At 43.0% G+C, this 19,873-nt stretch overlaps 1 protein-coding gene across 1 annotated transcript in view; it reads right to left on the bottom strand.

Annotated features, from left to right (window-relative positions):
• ptch2 (patched 2) overlaps nucleotides 1–13,230 on the bottom strand; it is a 30,559-nt gene extending 17,329 nt beyond the window's left edge. Inside the window, exons 1-5 of the mRNA XM_030774378.1 lie at nucleotides 13,084–13,230; nucleotides 11,037–11,229; nucleotides 1,112–1,301; nucleotides 933–1,002; nucleotides 620–711 (exon numbers count right to left, since the gene is read on the bottom strand). Of these exons, the coding sequence (XP_030630238.1) occupies nucleotides 620–711; nucleotides 933–1,002; nucleotides 1,112–1,301; nucleotides 11,037–11,229; nucleotides 13,084–13,230 (692 nt within the window). The remainder of the gene's footprint in view (nucleotides 1–619; nucleotides 712–932; nucleotides 1,003–1,111; nucleotides 1,302–11,036; nucleotides 11,230–13,083) is intronic.
• Between the last annotated feature and the right edge of the window lie 6,643 nt (nucleotides 13,231–19,873).

Raw genomic sequence — 19,873 nt, 5'->3', positions numbered from 1 at the left:
TGATGGACACTCACTCGTAAACTGAAAGAATGCTTACCATTGTCTGACCCAAAGGCTCCCTACTCCCCTTCCCCCTCCCACCCACCCAGTAGCAGCCATCTCCAGCCTCCCTCCCTCTCTCTCTCTCTCTCTCTCTCTCTCTCTCTGTCCCCTTTCCATGGAGGGCTTCCTCAGACTGGGCCATGTGGTATTTGGGGGAGCTGGGTGGGTGGGGGGGAGTGTACTGGGTGTTTGGGATAGTCCTGCAATGCCCCCCCCCCCCTTCATCCATCTGTCCCTCCCTCCCCTCCGGCACTCTGATGACAGGGCCAGCAGAGGCGACGACTGAGCCAGGCTTTGGCCTATCAACAGCCTAAACGGAGCTTTTGCTCAAGGCTTGATGTGGGAGTTTGTCGCTGCCAACGCCGCATTTGCTTCGAGGCGCGGCCCTCGCGTTGCACGAGCGTGCGGAACCCCGAAGGGGAGGTCGAGAACACGTACGTGACTACGGGGGCTAACGTCACAGAACTGACTCTCTCTTTTCCTGGGTCCAGTTCAGTAAGAATGAGGCCTGACTGGCTGGTCATGTGGTAGGTGTGCATGTCCCCTCGTACACACAGACAACGAGCGGTGTACTTACGGCAGGTAGGCAGATCCTCCTTGTAACTTGGAACCCTCCCAAAAGCAGTCAAGTGGAGTCACAATCATGCACGGAAAAAGCTTGTCAATCATCTGTAAAGACATTGGAAGAATTGTTACGAAAATGTAAGGAGAAAAACACACCCTAAATGTAAATGCAAGTGTAAACAATGCACAATGGATTACCTGTAGAGCATCTGATTGTTAAAATATGTCATGATAGTTATAACTACACGTGACAACAATATAATAGAATGGTTAACGATGTGAAATGAACAAACAAAAAATCTGAGGAAGGACAATTGCTTACTTACCCTCTCAATCATAACATTTTCAATAATCGGAACTCCGGATTTAAAGCAAATTTTGTTAAGATCCCATGATCTGTGGAGACGAAAACCCATTCCATATTAAAACACATTCCTGTCAGAATCCCTGTTTGTGTACAGAACTCTAGTGAAGATCCATGTTAATCCCGAGAAGCTGTACTCACTTTCCATAAAGAGACACCTGGACTTTGCTGGCTGATAGCGCAGCATCCAAGTGCAGTAACAGAGCCTCCTGGGTAAGAATATTGGTTCCTTCCTGTTTGGGTGTCTGTATGAGCATCTGTGAGGTGAACACTGACTCCTCTCCCTGTTTCTCCTTTGTGTATCGGAGCTCCCGACTTACTCTACTGCCAGCTGAGATGGGGAGAACAACAGAGAGAGAAAGAGAGAGAGAGAGAGGGAGAGAGAGAAAGAGAGAAAAAAAGAGTAAGAAACTGTGTCAGTGATCTCTTATTCACAATAACAGGAAATTTATGAGATCATTTTGTTCCCTTTGGAGAAAGTAACAGCCAGCGTATCCTCCGTAACACTGCTGAAACATCTTCTCTTGCAAATGAGGCGGCTTACAAGACTCCATACTTTGCGGTTAATGGCAGCTCTGTAGAAATCGCTTTCTCGCCAAGTAACAGAAAACCCTCATCCCTGTTACGAATGAGGTTAATGTCACAATTAAGCTGAGTTTCTACATTTCTAATCCCCGCATGTGTCTGCTTTGCATCTAACCCCAGAAACAGATGTGTGGGTCAAATACATGTCTCTGGCAAGAAAAGAGAGAAAGAGCGCTTGGTGAAGTATATAACACAGCTTAGGCCTGTCACACGAGGGTAGGAGACAGGCTTCAAAACCACATCCATCATAAATTCTACAAATGTGGGTGGTTGGAACACGCAGTCCCGACACACGCTGACTCCTCGGCCAACGTTGGCCTTTTTTTTATTGTTATTTTCGTGCCACCTTGGGTTCTTAGAGGGCACGTTCAAACACTGGCAGGTCTGACCAACAGAAATGAGTCAAAACTACTCATTGGTACATCCTGCAAAACAGATGTGTGTCAGAGAGAGAAAAAAAAAAGAAGAAAAAAAAAAAAACCCTCCATGCCCAACCCTCTTGGCAGATCCGAGAAGGGTGCTGGTGCAGCAGCCCAATCTCCAGGCGCTCGGGTTTGTTTGCCCAGACCACTACGTCTGGCTTCCAGTCATGTGAGCGGTCTATGACTGGCCCTTTTATTCCAAAGTCCAAAACCATTTGCCGAAAATCCCGGCAAGACGGATGGACTGGTTAGTGTCCGCGTTTGAAATCGTGCTTTTCCAACGTCACGGAGCTAAGCCATCGGAGAGAAAAGTGAGCTAAGAAAGAAGGGAACAGAACAGAGGAAAACAAAAAGAAAGCTCCTGGTGGTGGGGTCTTGGTTGGAGGTTGGGGGGAGGAGAGGAGGAGAGGCAGAAACCCCGTTCATGTGGTATGCAGGGCTACGGATAAAAAAGCATCAAAGAGAGCAGAGGAAACTCTGGAGTCCAGCCCCCTAATTAACGGAGGCGGTGGGTGAAAAGAGCGTGCAGGGGTATCTGCGGCCATGCCAAGGGCGTAAGAGACGCAGAGGCCCAGATCACAACCGTCCCCCCCCGTCTGCGCCCCCCCCCCCCACCCGTGTCCCAACGCAATCATGGCAAACCTGCAGAGAGCTCACCAAGACCACCGAGCCACCTCGTTCACTAATACGACACATTGCCCTACCTGTACACCTACAAACTTGTAACGAGAAAAAAGACAGGCACAGAGCAAGAGAGAGAGAGAGAGAGAGAGAGAGAGGGAGGGAGAGAGAGAGAGAGAGAGAGGGAAAGAGAGAGCGTGTTTGTGTTCTTCCTGCCTTGAAGCAAAAGCCCTGAAGTTGTGAGTGGGTTTAAAATCCCTTACAGTGTTCTCTCAGCTCAAAAAAGACATTTTTTTTTTTTTTGGAATGACGCTACCTAGTACAGGAGTGCCCGAGACTCAGGAGCTTTTGTGTGTCACTTTAAGAAACAAGACAGTTGTTGTTACAGATCAGTGAATTATTTGTCACATAATAATACCCACAATTTTTATGTGTTTTTTACCGTGGATTAGGAGGTCTGACACAAAATATCTAGTTCCCTATTCGACGTACACAGCAGCTCCAGCTTTCCAAAGAGCTGTGGTATGTCAAAACACCTCACACCTCAACGATCTGAACACGTCCGCTCAAAAGTAACAAACCCATTTTGCAAATGCAAACACACACACACACACACACACTTTTGTTTCGGTGTTCAGACGCTGTGTTCATATTTAATGCATTCAGGCATCTGCAGGAATTGAGCTTGAATCCTTGGGCCTGTAATTACAGGGGCTCCTGAAGTAAATTATAGCTATTTGTGTCTCGTTCCTCCCATCTGGACCACCCAGCTAGAGGCCCGAGTGGGCCCCGCCGTTCAGTCACTGCTCTTCTCAGCCACCCTCCAGATGGAAGCTCTGCTCGGCGCTGCCGCACGCTTAAAGAGACAGGCGCGCAAATACTTTCACAGCCAAGAACACGACACAACAGGAACAGGCTTTTATACGAGGGGACCGTATCTGTGTTTGAGGTCTACACGAGATGGGGTTTTTTTTTTGTTTTGTTTTTTTGTCCGCCGTCGCGATTTTTTAGCTCGGCGTTGGGTTTCTACACAAACCCGAAAAAAAAGAGCTCCCGCTGGTTTTTGAACAGCTGTGTTCAACAGTATAACTTAACAAACTGCTGTTTAGAAGCAGTTTGTCTCTGCCTTAGTGTTATAAAACCAATGGCTTAAAAAAAAAAATCAAACAGTTCAGATCAAGTGGTTTTATAAGTGGTTTTTTTGGGTACTGATAATTCAGTTCCCTCCACACACAGCTCCTCCATTCTGGAGTGAAACTACTCCTTTGTTCCCTCCTCATTATTCACAGCCTTGAGGGTGACATCACCAGCCTAGGTCAATTATCCACGAGGTGGGTCTAAACCCACTCTGTCTTTTTCGCTATGAGAATGCAGTGACTAAGCTTTCAGTTTTCCTGTAAACATACGCATCACACAACGGGCTCCAGTCAACACCTTCTCTCTCCAAACGCTCGCGCTAAAGCTAAGAGCGAATCTGTGCGTTTTGAGATTAAAGCCCATTACTCCTTGCTGGATTTGGTCTCCTGTGTAAGGAGACAATGGTAGGAAGTGCCTTGAGATTTCCAACCCTGGGGGGCAGGCGAGCGAAAGGGTTTGGTGTGAGAGCCTTCCCTCCCAGTGGGCAGTATGGAAAGTGACATGTCATTAACCATAGAGATGGAGCCCCCCCCTTCGCCCATGCTCCCCAGTGTCAGGCCACTGCTGGACCCTGTCAGCTCCAATCTCACTCATGTCCACTCCGAGTCTAGTTTGCCCGACCTCAAACGACTCCGCGCTCTTCCTCACCGCTAAGTCGTACTGTAAAGGTTACTGACATAAGCACAGGCCGTGTAACCCAGACAATTGGTTACAACACAGCGTGGAACGCCACGCGTCTCAATCTCAGTTTTGACGCTGTTTCGCTGTTTTCATTTTGAACATCCTTAGTGACAACTTCTAATTGAAACTGCAAAAGTGACAGTGTGCTATAATGACATAATCCCTCACAATCAAAACAGTTTGGTTTTTTTTTTTGGTTTTTTTTTAAAAAATACATTTTTGGAAACTAGCTTAATGTTACGGAGAGGATTACGGAGAGTTTAAATAAAACTACGCGTTGAAAACGAAGGTGTCATGGAGATGATTTGTCTTACAGCGTCTAAGTTAAAACGCCCGAGTAATGTAATCAGTCCGGCAGAATGGATCTAACTGGCATCTGACACACAAAGGCACCTCTCACAATGCAAAAGGCTGAAACAGTTGCGAGCTGAAGCTTGAGCCAATGCTCAGCAGCTAGCTCAGGGTCCCCAGTGCTCTCTCCGTTAGACCAGGCCACCTTCAAAGTGTTGTGGGCCAGATTAGTGAGATTAAGAGGCCTCTGAAAGGAACCATGCTGATTTGGAGGAAGTCCCACAAGGAAGAGTGCTGAAAGAGACATTTTTACCTGTTTCTGCCACCCAAGTAAAACCCAGAATACACAATACACAGTTGGGTGCCAGTGTGTACGCAGAGACACCCACATACGTGCAGAGACACCCACATACGTGCACAGACACCCACATGTACACACGTTGGATGACACAAACACCAATTTTCAGGTGGACAAACCTATCAGGGGTTTTTTGGGGGGGGACACGCCATGAAAACGAGAAGGGTAGAATTGGCTCAAGTGTCTTTTTTTCTCTCTCAAAAGTAATTCTTCAAGTTCACTGCTTCATTCGTGCTACTCCATCAGACTGTACGTCGAATACAGTGGCAGATGGACCTTGTTCCACATCAGTCTCTCTCACGGACCGAAACTACAGGCCACAGAGACTCCATACAGGCTTTTGTCACTCTCATTTTCAATGTCTTTCAGATGTTTCCCAACAAACAGGAAAAAATAAAGAGAGAAACTCACAACAAAAGCAAATGGTCCCAGACTTTCCCAGCAAATGAAACAATGCAGGAGAAAGGGAGGGCGGGTTGGCTTCATACCTTATCTATAGAAACCCTATGCGTGTGTGTGTGTGTGTGTGTGTGTGTGTGTTTGTGTGTGTATGCCTGTAAGGGTCAATGTGTGTGTGTATGTTCTCATCCAGTATATCTTTATCAAGTTCACCAATTCACCAGTAAAAATAAGAGGGTGACCAATGTAGATAGATGAACTTTGAAGAGAAAATCTGTAAATGAATTAAAAAAAAACAAAAAACAAAAAAAAAAACGTGAGACAAAACTACTAAACTTCAATTACGATCTATTCAGACCTGATACTTCTGTCAGCATTGACATAAATTTCCACTGATGCTGGCATTTCGGCTCTTTCCATTTCCATATGTATAGGCTTGGCTGTACTAATTATGCTAATCATCCCTAGTGTTGGCTGTGGTGAAAAATGCCCGCATTAGGCAGTCCACTGGCTGCTAATGCGGCTTAATGTGTGGTTGAAACATACATTCATCCCATGCTGAAAGGCAAAATTTTTCCACATTACTGGTCTCATTCACACCAGAAATGAATTTATTGAGGCCAAGGACCATTTTCTTTTTCCCCCCAAGTACCAAGAAAATGTTTTTTCTTCTCTCTTTTTTTTGTAAAGTAAAAAAGGGGGAAAACAGTGTTGCACAGGAAAAGAAAAAAACTGGAGAAATCCCCCAAAAGGTGACTGGTGTCACTTTATTTAATGCAGATCAAAGAGAGCGATCTCTCATGGTAGGACAGAAAAACTGTCAGAATGAGTCAAACAGAGAGCTGGAGAGAGAGAGAGAAACAGCACCAAGGAGGTCTAGACAGTATACACACGTGCACACACGCACACACACACGCACGCACGCACGCACACACACACACACACACACAGTTACACACACACACACACACATTCTCCTCTCGAAGCCTCCAACACAGCTAAAGTAACATTAGATAAAATATATAAACACACGTCTCAGCAGAGCAAAGCCTGTGGAGCTAGAGTGTCACTAATCAACAAGTGATTGTCTCACTGTAAACACTGACTTACTGCACTGACTAAAGATGGTGTCATCCAAATTCTGCAATACTGCAGCTGTGACACCGAAAAAAAAAAAGAAAAGAAAATCTTTACATCATCTGAGATCAATAACATATAATAATCTTTAAATAATAATAATCTTTAAATAATCTTTTTTTTTTTTCAAAGGGTCAAATTTGTATTCGCTTTCATGTATGTTTTTTTTTGTGTCAAATACCAATTGAAACGCACGTTAAGATAACTCCGAAACACAAGCGGTGTGATTTAGAGGCTCTGAGGGGTGAAGTGCGGGAGAAAAGGAGGTTTTTGTTCCGTCGAGTGTTCCACGGACACGGCCACTCTTAAACGCGCGAGGGTTGGAGCTCCGGGCTGTGGTGGTGGTGGTGGTGGTGGTGGGATGGTGGGGGGCTGGGAGTCAGAAGAGGAGGAGGAGGAGGAGGGGTCTGAAATAAACATTTTCGACTGACCCAGGTTGACTCTAGCCTTGTTTGTTCTTTCTACTGGTGAGGTCTGAGTCTCAGCAGTTAGAGTTTATTTATGTAGGTGGGGTACTGCGGCTTGCCATTCACCTCCAATAATACCCCACAGAGCTTTCTTTCTCTTAAAGCAAGAGACTCAGACTGGGAAGACTGTGTATTTTTTAATGAATTATTGCATTTACCTTGCTTTTTTTTTTTTTTGTTTAGATAACTGCTCCAAACACAGAAAGAGGTCCACATGTTTCCCGGCTGCAAAAGCCAGGGTTTGTGCTAGTTCACTAAGGAAGTACCTACTGTTCAGCATTTGGAGTTGGTCATTCATGCTATGTGTATATGTTCTTTTCACTCCTCTCTCTCTCTCTGCTCCTCTCCCCCATAGCGGCTTTATAAACCATAGCGAGGTCTGCTAGCCGCACGGTCCAGCACCCTCCCTGTACTGTTTGTACAGCTTGTCTCTGTGTACAAGTCTGTCAAGCACCCCTCCCTCCAAAAAACTGTGTCAAGATGGATGAGAAAAATTAACTCATGGGCGCATACATGTACGTAAACATTTCTCTCTGTTTAAAAAGGTTTTGCTATTCACGATGTTCAGCATAGGCTTTCTGAAGTTTTCTTTTTCTCTTCTCATAATCACTATTAATTTGCTAAAAACCTGATTTGGGAGGCCCACCTAACAAAAGCGTGTAATAGTCTGTTCTTTTCTTTTTTTTTTCCTCTGCTCTGATGGGCAGTTTTGTCAGTCTGAAATTCCACCACAGTGAAACAATCATGACCTCTATAAGAGCGTCTATACTATTAAAACAAGATGGCTGTTTTCTTTTTTTCTCTCTCTCTCTCTTTTCACTCTGGTTGGATGAAGTTCAAATGAAATAATTCCAAGGCTTGATCAAAGACACTATCTGTTTCCCAATCTCTCAATAGTCCTGACTGATTTCTCAATGCAATGTGACACTTAACAAGAGAAAATTTGATTTGAACAGTAGAGAATATAAAGGTATAAAAAGTGAACTCTCTTTCTCTCTCTCTCTCCTCCCCTCCCGTCCCTGACCTCTTCACCCTACACTACACTTTATTATCCCCTGAATGGACGCTAGGCCACATTTTCCCTCAGCCCCACTGAAAGCCTGCAACCAATCTCTTACCGCCAGCTGTTATCTGTAACAACTTTCAACGTCATTTGTTTCTCTCGCAGTTCAAGTGATAGGGAATCTCGACCGCAAGAGATGAAAAACGATACAAGAACATGTCATTCAACAAGTTAGCCGATCTGTCACGTACTTTTGGTGAAAGAAAATTTGTTACGACACTGTTTAATTCTATTTTTTAAAAAAAGAGAGAGAGAGAGAGGGAGAGAGGGAGGGAGAGAAAGAGAGAGAGAGCTAGCTGGCTGCTGTGTTCTCAAGGACATTACATCATATCAGACACATTAGTGACTCTGCACTTCAGACTGGTTGACTGTAGACGCTGTTTACAAGAGAAACGCTGCAAAGCAGTATCAAGGGATAAAAAAGCAAAAAGACAAAAAACATACAAAATAAAAAGGCACACATAGCCTCTCTAGAGCTGTCACACAGATGCTGCTTTTCTCACGTGAGAGAAGGAGGAAGCAATTAAAGATGCCCGGGTGGTCCTCAGGACATCCATACTAGGTGGCCAGAGTGACATTTGTCTGGGGGGGCAGGGGTAAAGCTGAAGAGGAGGTGGGTGGGTGGGGGGGGGGGGATAGTTACTGCCTCAGGGTAAATGATGGGGGGCATATGTTCCCAAATGCACAGCTGGGCAAGTGTGAGCTCAAGAAGGACCAGCCTGTGTGTGCCTGTTCTCTCCTATGGCACCTTGAGCCCGGGGGCCTTGAGAGGACGGGCCGTACGGGGGGGGGAGGGGCTTAAAAACGTGCAACGCTCCCGGTCACAGAGTAAACCATTTAGATACACCTGATTTACTGTGACCGCATTCAAAACACAGACGGTGAAGGCACGGTAAATGGAGAGCCTGATGCCGAATATGGGGATGGTTACGGTACTATTATCTGAGAATATATTTCAATTATTTACGTCTGTGTGTGTTATCTTGAGATAAAAATCTAAACAAGACTGTAAAACACACTTTGAAATAAACCACACTTGTAAACAACGTAAACAGAGAGGCACGTGCGAGCTGAAATATATGATTTTATTTGCTCTGTGCTTCACGTCATGCTAACATACTGGATTAAATTCAAAACTATTAGATGACTACTTTGGACCACGAATATCAATTAAAAAATGATAAGTTGACTATTGATAAACTCTGATAAGTAATCAGTAATTGCAGAATATTTATGTTGCAAGGCAAGCCAAACATAACAGGCCTACACTGCATTGAAAATATTTCAGACTTTTCTGAGACATTCTAAATGAACGTTTGAGCTTGCTTAAAACTACTACTATCTTTTCATTGTGTTTGAGACATTGTGTGTGTGTGTGTGTGTGTGTGTGTGTGTGTGTGTATATGTGTGTGAGAACTAACCTCTCCTTGTTACCAAACCACTTACTCTCCATTCAGCCCAGAGCAGCTTTGTCAATGGGCTATTGGGGGAAACAACGCAGGCAGAAACTTTAGAAACATGGGCACTGCCTCTTAAAGGCACAGCATTGCTTTTCAGCTATTTGGCATTTCACTCTCAAAGTCTGATGCTTAATGTCTGCTCTACATTAAACACAAACTGCGTGACAATATCTGACAACTTCCTACACTATGACTCACTACTATGTACTTACGAGAAAAGACCTTTGGGCTTTCCACACCATCCTAAACATTCAGTGATTCACTGGTTCTCAACTTTATCCAGTGGCAGACGTTTGTGTATCACTGATATAACTTTAACACCTTTTAAACAGGCCTCTGTTATTAAAGAGTCAGTCCACTGTTACTGCACAGACACCTAACCGCTTTCTTCATTTTAATGTTAAAATGAAAATCAACATTATAGAATGTATAGAATAGAAACAAAAAAAAACTTGTGTGACTCCCCTACTGAGTATAGCGTGTGTGTGTGTACATGTGTATGTGTGTGTGTGTGTGTGTGTGTGTGTGTGTGAAACAGGTGGGTAAACTTCAGCTGTATTCACTTTTTTTTTTTTTTTTTGGTGAAGGAAAGGGGGTGCCTTTATTGTTGAATGGAATCCAAGAATAGTTAAGGACCACACAGGGAGCAGGAGGGGGAGGGGCAGAGCCTCAAAGATGGCTAACGATTCACACAGCCCATCTGTGCAGGGGATCAACAGTGCGGCCAAAGCCTAGGGGGCTTAGAAGGAATTTGGCAGTGTGAAAACCAAATAAAGCTGCCTGAAAATGCACAGATAAGTGCGGCTCGTAGAAAGGACGTCAAAAAAAAAAAAAAAAAATCAAGCAAGGCATCCATCACAAACAATACAGCCTGATGGGAAGAGAGAGCAAGAGAAGGCTTGCATGCAAGACGGAGGGAAAGAAAAAAAAAAAAAGAATGCTACTTGTGCGTGACAGAAGATATGAAATTCCTGAGTGCACGGTCTATGTCTGTTCAAAGAGAACGCGACTACACACCATGAGTAAACTCAAGGCTTTAGCGTAAGGCGAGACTTTTTTTTTTTTTTTCCCCTAATGGCAAGTTTTTTTGAGCTACCAACTTAGAACTCGCATTGGTGGTGATTCGTAAACTGTGACATTACTAATCCATTTTCTATGTCTGCCAGCTTGTTTGAGGGGTGATAGATGGAGAGAGAGAGAGAGAGAGAGAGAGAGACAGAGCCTCTCCTAAAAATAGCCAGCTATCAAAAGCAATGACGGGCAATGTCAGATGGTGCCTAGTCGTCCTCCTGACCCCGCACGACTGGACGCCACGACGCAATGCTCACAAACAAGTACATTTGGCTCACGGACGCATTCTGCACCCCCCCCCCTCACAAACCCACCCCACTTTTAGGCCACACATCCTGATGCCCAGAACCCCAAAAAAAGCTCTGTTGACTCACCTTCGACCCATAGCCGCTCGATGTCCGTTTCGATGGCGGCAACCCGCAAACCCACAGACAAGGCACCAAACACAAGCAGTCCAATGAAAAGGACTTTTCCACAGTGTCGCTGGATGTGACAGCCCAGAGAAAAGAGGAGCGCCTGGAATCTCGCCCGAATCCACAACGGAGCCTTCTGCCCCACTGCCTTCCCCTGAGACACAAGGAGGAGAGGAGAGGAAGAGAGGAACACTTATTCACATGTACAATGATGCTGTTTTAGATCAGTGCTAAAATCAGGCCATGACCAGACTAAGGACTGCGTTGACATTTCAGACAGCAACTACCACTGGTGTGGCCTTATGCTATTTTTTTTTTTTTATAAGGAAACAATCTTAGGATTTAGTATTGCACTGTATTTCTACTCACAAACAGAATTAACAACAAGCACTAGAAGCTATTGCTAATACATCCTGAACATGGATGAGACTTCTTTAAAGCACCAGAAAGTCACTGTGTGAACGTCGATGAACTGCGAAGTGATACAGTTTGACCACATGTTTCTAAACACTTGCTTCCTTATTTATCTCTTGTAACCTGGACTAAACTCTGTGCAACTCCCATAGCTGTGAGTATTTCCATTACAACACTGTCTGATCTCTGACGTGTTGACTCTGAGTCAGACATCAAGTGTAGTGGTGCTTTATCACACTCAAAGCCCTTCTCTGGCCAGCTGACTGGATTGGAGCTTCCCAGTTGGCTTATGACAATTGCCTGTCCCACTATCTAATACGAGAGACCTCAAAGATAGATTTTAAACTCTATAACTTCACCACACTAAATAATAAACTGTGACAGTCTCATGTAGTGTATACAAATGATATCCTGGTGAAGCACTGAGACTGTCCAAAGAAGCCTGCTATTGTTACAAAAGGTGAATGTCATATTTTCTGACAAATCATTCAAAAGAACTTCCACGATAACAGCAATTGTGCTGATGTCTGTTACAGTCCATTTTTGTTGTTCACCTTGTAGATGCTTGTAAGATGTCTCACTCCTTCCTTTTCAGTTTCATTCTTTTTTATATTTGTATTATATTGACTAAATGGAGCCTGCTAACTACGACTGAATACTAGCTATTCAGATGAAATGAGTTCTGCTAGCACAGTCAACAAATAAATCAATGTGAGGACATAAATTTAATACAGTGTTAGTAACGATTTCCGACACTGAAATCAAGGCAGAAGTAGAAATACTGCAGGTTGAATCTCTTATGAACTAGCTGATTACTAGAAAATTCCTCAAACAAACAAAAAAAGTAGCCTATTAGATTCCCATACTGATGGAAAACTCTTACTGTAGCTAAACGCCAGTCTCTAATCATTACTGGCTTGCAACTGAGATACGAATGATCCTGAAACTCCGGTGAGACTTGCTACAGTAACTGGAAATGTTTTGGTTTCACTCATCGGAGTTTTGACACATATCCAAATGTTCATGCGGTTCACTGATGCTTTGTCAGATAAAACTTAATCAGTGAATTCCTCTCTAAGACCCTCCGCATTGTCAAATAAAACGCTCGAACATTGTACACTTTCACAGGCACTTCAACACAGCACTAAGATACACGACGAGCGTATTTAATAGTGAAATCTAAAACACGCACAAATCTACTGTAGCTACAACGCTGAAATGAATGAAAACACTCCTCATTCATGGAACGAACTATCAGAGCTTGTGGTTTCACATGTTGTGTTGGTTGTAGTCAACTCACGCTCCGGTTAAGCATTTCTTTGAAATTTCTGAGGAAACATTAAGTTGACAAATGCTCCCAGTGCATCTTTACAATAAAGTTGTGCGAGTGTTTTCTTCTATAGCTCATTCTGTCTGTAGTCTTTCTTCTAAGGAAAGTTATCCCGTAGCCTAGCTATATGATTGAGTTATAGCCTGCATTTAAAAGAATGAATCGTAATGTGGATATTTCCAAGCGCCTATGTGTTGAAAGAAGAAGAAATTGTTGAGATAACACAGTATTAGGATACAAGTTCAGGTCGAAAAATTTTGTCACCTTTGAAATCTGTTTTAACGCAAAAGCGGCGTGGCAGTAACTGGGTCTTCGTAGAAGATCTGAGTTCACAGCCGGTGGGGAACGCGTATAACTAGGGGGTAAATCTCCAAAAACACCGGCCCCTGGGACACTGAGATCCGAGGCCATAGTCCAAACGAAAAAACGAAGTACAGAAAAAAAGTTAAAGAGAGACACTGCGAGTTCAGCAGAAGCGATAATAATCCAATACAGAGAATAAGCGCATCCACCGGGTAAAAGTTTGAAGAAATTTCACTAGTCTTTCCTTGAGCCAAAGTCTTGCAACTCCATTCCAACATTATGTGCGCGAATCCGTATAGGTCCTTCGGTCTTCATTCGTCCTGATAGCTTATAACACGTTTTAAACCAGAGGAAAGTCGTGAGCAGATTCCTTAGTCTGCCTCTGATCCTGTGGCAGAAACATTTGGAGAAGGTAGCCTCTTTGCAAATCCTGAAAAGGGTGGTTTGATGGAAAAGTGCTCTGGTTCTCATTGGCCGAGGAAGAGGCAAATTACTTTGCAAACATCTCCTATTATTAGCTGCTAAGCAACAGCTCACCAAAGTGGAGAGAGAGGGAGACCACCCAGGCAGCCCTTCAAATCACGGATGGGAGGGGGGAGTGCAAGGGGGCGTCAGTGAGAGGAACTCTTTCAATAAACCCAGCACAGCACATACTGCTGCCCTGCTCTGCACATTCCCAATTGCCTGAATCCGTAAGCAGCAATCACACATGCCATCTACTGATACAACACAATTTACTTGTAAGGCAAAACTTTTATAACTACTGCATAACGATAGCTCGAGACTACATAATTCCAGTATCGTTCAAAAAGTGAAGCAAGAGGAAATGTGAATGATAGTGTAAATCCCGTGAAGACTGGTAACTTGTTCCTTCACATTGCCTGATGAAATTCAGATATGGCGTAAGGCTATACCATTGATCTCATCAGCTTGTACAGACATGTTCAGCGCAAGAGACGCGAGTTTCCGGGACAGAGTCTTGTTAAGCATGGCCTTGGAACAGATAACGGTTTTTAATGTTTCCAACGCTTTGTAATTAACAACACTGGGAACGAGATGTTATTGTACGTATGATCCAAAGTGATGACAATATGAACAAAGCTCGTGTATTTCAAAGAAATTTGACCTACACCAGGCTACAGAAGTTAGAGTGTTCAGGAAGCGACTGCCTGAACTCTTTTGAGGTGAAGGTCTCCAGTACCTACCGGGCATTATCTCGTTGAGTGTTTCTGACCTGCAACACGCCCTCACTACAGGTAGGCAACAGGTCACCTCTCTTCCACAACTCGAGGCAAACACCTAAAAACTTTCTCTTGAAGGCTTAAAAGAGCGGACAAATAGACAGCATATCATACCAAAACTACAGGAGTAATCTTAATAGTCTGCAACAAGAAACATAGTAACAAGTTATGTTTTCGGAGGTAGCTACTCTATCCAGAACAGCGGATTCAGACAAAACGGTATAGCCCTAGTTTTAGGATTTTAGAAACAAAGAGTTTCATATTTGTAGCGAACACATGCGAAACGTATAAGGGTAAACATTCTAACGAAACTTTATTACAACTTTTATCCAGAGTTGTTATGTAATGGCTACCTGACAACCTGCAATGCAACTCATAAAGATTACCTCAGTTCTACTTGGTCTAGCCGATAGGTGCGCGCGTTTTACGTGGCACAGAAACCTGGAGAATGTGGCATAAGGGAACCTTACACGTGCCCATGTTAATATTGACTTATGGAGCATGCGTGTATGCAGTGGCAGGACTGAGTGAGTTTCTCAAATTTGTTTAATTCGATGAGGGTAAAAGCAGCTGGAAATGGGAGCTAATGTGGAATGTGAGGAATTGCTCCGTGCGGTAGGGGGCCCCTTTAAGCCTAACAAACTGAGGGAGGTCCGGCCCGAGGTCTAGAGGCCTTGGATAAATAAACCGGGGAGATGACCATGCGGTGTCCAGAAATCTGCCATCACACGGCCCCCCAAACATAAACTGCCACAGCTCGTCCCCCGTTCTGTACATAGGCAATCTTAAAGTAGCCTACAAAGTAATCCTAGCGCTCACTCATCACTGAACAACTGGACGGCCATGCAAATGAACATGTATGTGTTTATTTATCAGAGTTCCACTCTTGCATGTCTTCATAAAACGAATCGATTGACACGGTTAGCCTCACTCTGAAAGGATGGCTAATGAGTAGCAAATGATGGACAGAAACAATAATCAGTAGGAGGCTTTGATTAATTCAGTGGTGTAATTTCAGTTTAAATTGTGGGGGGAATATTAACAGTCGAAGCAGGTTATGAGTAAATGAACACTGTGCAATGGTGCCATGCGAAAGCCCGCTTCAACCTTAAAATCGGTTTGGTGACTCTTCATGTTGCGTACGCTACATAAATAAGTCATAATAGTAGAATAGGACACCCCTAGTGCATCGACCGTACATGTAACTAAGGGCATATTTCGTTGTCCCGGTCTACGTAACCTACCTTAAAATGAAAATGTTTTACGAGTCACAAAATGAAAATGTTGTTGTTGTTGTTGTTGTTGATGATGATGATGATGATGATGATGATAGCTGCAGGAGCAGCCTGATTTGTATTAGTATAGTTTATTTCTGCCTTAGTCCATGAACATCACAGATGTGACTAGGCCCAATTTGTCTAGTAAAAGCTATCATTACAACATCATTACAATGTTTAATGGTAGTAAGAGATGAACTGAGGGATTAAGTTTACACGCAACAGTCATATACATTCAGGAAGTAAAATCTGAGAGAGAATACAGATTTTGTTTATATAAATTGAATAATATATAAATTCAGTCTCAGTTAAAGCTAAACAGATAGTTATTGCGATGTAGATAATATTTATACTCTAACCCTTTTTCTACCATATACTAATAAGGTTGAGACAATAAGCCAGGGTATCTAAAGAACGTAAGAAAAATGTGTTCAAACAATCTCTGGCTAAAGATCTTGATTTTTAAACAGGCATAGGGTGACACTACCCTCTAGCTAACATTCAGGACTTGTTTTGCGAATGTTTACAAAGCTTAAAATATTCCTAGCCCCCAAAGTCTTTTGTGACACAATGATGTGTACATGTTGGTATTGTAAAGGTCTGTCAGTCCCAAAAGGAAAAGACCTGCCACCCACAACCACAGATAAGATTAATTATGATAATGTATTTCTTTTCTCCTTTGTCATCGTAATGAATGGCTCCCTTAAAAAACTCTTTTTTTCAGGCGGCTTTGTTTGTGGCCCTTAAACAGAGGTATTGTTGGAGGAAAACTAGCAGGTGGCAAGATGAAATCAGACCTCTTGTTTTCTTAGCTCTCTGCAAGGAACTTATATGTTTGTTTATCTGTTTGTTTATTTATTTATTTATTAGATATTCATTGGTTATATACGATCAGTGTTCAATTCTCAACAGAACGAGAGGCTAGCTTTGATGGTGAAAATGAAAATATGTATTTTCAATTCCTGTAGAAGGCTTTTATCAAGTCAGTAACATTGAAATATAATGGTGGGTTATATCTGGGGGTATGGTAAAGGGGTTCTTTTGTTTTAAACAAAAAAATAAAAAGAAAAGAAAAAACATAGAATAGAATAACCTAACGGACCACTACTATGGAGCCCCACGCTACTTAATCTTATTTTAAGACCATGTTAATCATGTTGAAAAGAATAGTCTGAATAATATTTGACTAAATTGAAAAGAAAAACTGGATTATAGACTTCACAAAAAAATAACTAATCATATCTTAATATCCACTGTGGTTATCAAACAAGAATCTGTCTTGGCCAGCCTTTCTTCGTGTCTAGACAATGCATTCATATTCTAGACTACAGTATTCCTATCCATCATTTACTGTTGGCCAATGACAACAGTCAAAGGGGAAAAAGAAGCAGAATCCTGGCAAATATGCCCATAAGTCATGTTATCTAATGGGTTGTAATTGTGTCTTCCTAAAAAGTGATAAATATGTGTCAGACTTAACTGGAATAAATAGACTACGATACCGCACACTTGTCGATATATTCAATAAGGCATTCTGTTAGTCAGTGACAGACATCCAAAAGAGAGAAAAAAAAAAAAATCTTGTATCGCGGACACTGTGGGATAATGAAAACAAATGATAGCCTCCGCTCGGCTTAAGCTTTATTGAATGACTGTTCTATTGGTACTGATGATCCAGCTGATAGTTCATTTCAGTGCTGCTAAACTGTGTCTCACATGTTTTAGAGGTTACTCGCCTACACAGCCCACACTGCCTCTATGCTGCCTTTGTTGAGTAGCAGTTAAAAAGTACTAATTGTTGTGTGTGTGTGTGTGTGTGTGTTGAAGGTGGGCGTGAGGAGTTGGAGGGAGGCATGGGGGATGCAGTGTCTTAAAAAGCCCAGTGAAGACGAGAGGAAATTCGTTTGTGCCTCAAGAACACAGAAGACAAATTGAGGAAGTGTTCTGTTAATGTGCAGGGGTCAGCAGCAAACATGCAGGTTTTTCTACCACTTGGGTGGCCTAGCAAATCTCTCACCCTCCACCATGTTCAGCCCTGCGGCGTAACACCCCCCCCCCCCCCCCCCCATCCCTGTTTCCAACCCACCCTCCCTACCAACCACACACTACCCATCACCAGTCTCCGCCACCACCCCCAAACACACACACACACACACACACACACACACACACTCCCTCACAGCACAGCCACTGACCACCTCTCGTTCTCTGATCTTTACAACTTTTCTTTTCGTCTCTCATATCAGTCAAATCACTCCTCATATTTGGGTCGGAAGGACACACTTATCCAACATTATGACTAGTGACGGATTTTTTTTTGGACCAATTCCAGTTGCATGTTTATATCTCTGTCTCAATGATTTATGATGCCCACAGTCTTTCATAAGTACCAGCGCACTTACACTGCTTACAGTATCTGCCAGTCACTTGCACTTAGCCTCTGGCCTGTTAATATTATCATCTTCACTTAGAGAAGAGTAGTCTACAGTACTGAACAATGTAGACACTCATGAATCAGGTTAAGCTGATTCAGATCAGCTGTCAGTCTGTGCTTGTATTTCAGGTTGATTCATTTAAGCACAGGAGGTATATTTTAATGAATGAACATAACATTTACTATAACTCCATTCTAAAATACACGTTTGATGGTATTTATGCAAAATGATAACCTTCAAGTGGTAACAGACTCTTTATAATGTCACTGAAGTGTTTTTCACGAGAATATCCTGTTCCTAAGCCTCCGTTCTCTCATACTAACAAACATGCCACGTTATCCCTCTTTGGAAACTAGCCGGAGACCGTGTGTGTGTGTGTGTGTGTGTGTGCGTGTGTATGGTCTGATATATGATCTGTTGGGTGACATCTGATCCCGTTCCCTGGAAAACACAAGCATCTGTCACACTTGGCTCATAAGGGTGGGGACAGACACAAAACACAGCACCATGAGTTCAGACCCAACTCAGACACGATGGATCCAGTTCAGCTACGTTCTGTCCAATTCGACAGACCCTTAACACATTAGCCCAGACACACCTACTGCACCGACTTGAAGCTGCGAAGATGAACTCGACACAGAAGGCGTGACATGTTATGACTGTATTATATGGTAAATCAAAAAGACAGTATGAAAAACGTATGAAGCAGATCAGACGATGGTAGATTCTCATAGGACAAAAGAAAACATTGCCAGTTTGGGTCAAGATCTTCATTTATGAATGTGTGATACTGGGATGAGCATGGCACAAAAAAGAGAAAAGGCCCGATTTTGCCAGGACAGTTTTCTAATATTACAGAGCAGTTGGAATGTTACTACACATTAATCAAAATGTAAATGAAATCCATATGAAATCAAGCCTCCATGAAATGCTTTTATAATGTGCCATAGCTGGATTAGAGTAATGAATTCAACACCAATAGGAAGGGCAAAACTGAACTGATTTTAAACCTCAAATTAAATAAAATCATAAGGAATTAAAGAAAGCTCACCACAAGCCAGAGGAGGGTTGTCATGGGTAATTCTTTCCACATGTCCAACAAAATAAAAAAACAAAGGCTACGAAATATGGGAGATGAGAACAGGACGACAAAGAATCGTTCCACCAGTGACACTAAACGAGTAGAAGTGACCACACAAACAATAAGAGGATGGCATGATAAATCATAATTCCCAGCTAGAGTATTTTTCTGCCTTTCTTTGTCACTGAGGAACTTCAGACCTGTAATTTAAGAGATGCGTTTGTGGTGGGACGTCATAAATCTTTGACAGCACTAAGAGAGAGAGAGAGAGAGAGAGAGAGAACATTTTCAGGAAGGACTTCTTTTAAGCGTTTTGTAAAAGTGGGTGTTATAGAGAGAGCGAGTGAGTGAGAAAGGAAGAAAGAGAGAAAGAAAGAAAGAGAAAGAGAGAAGCTGTTACTTGTTGGGAACTTGCTGGGTGGTCCGTCCTTCCATTTTTTTTTTTTTTTTGTGTACAAATAAACTTAACCCCATTGTGGTTGTCGGTTTCTTTCGGCATGAGGGCACGCAGTCCCACTCCCGGTGGTCATGAGAGGGGGTGGTTGGGGAGTCTTTGGACAAACACCACATCCAAACAGCAATTCTATAGAAGCAGCTATTGTGCTCCAGATAGATATGACAGAGCACTCCCACACACCATATAGAACCCTCAGTACAACACTGAACCATTGTTAATCTGTTATATATTGACTGAGATACCTGGAGATAATTGTGCAG

This window comes from Chanos chanos, chromosome 5 (genome assembly GCF_902362185.1).
Source record: "Chanos chanos chromosome 5, fChaCha1.1, whole genome shotgun sequence".
NCBI classification, from domain to species: Eukaryota; Metazoa; Chordata; class Actinopteri; order Gonorynchiformes; family Chanidae; genus Chanos; species Chanos chanos.
Note: the sequence above shows the minus strand (reverse complement) of the source record. Positions and strands in the feature narration are given on the sequence as shown.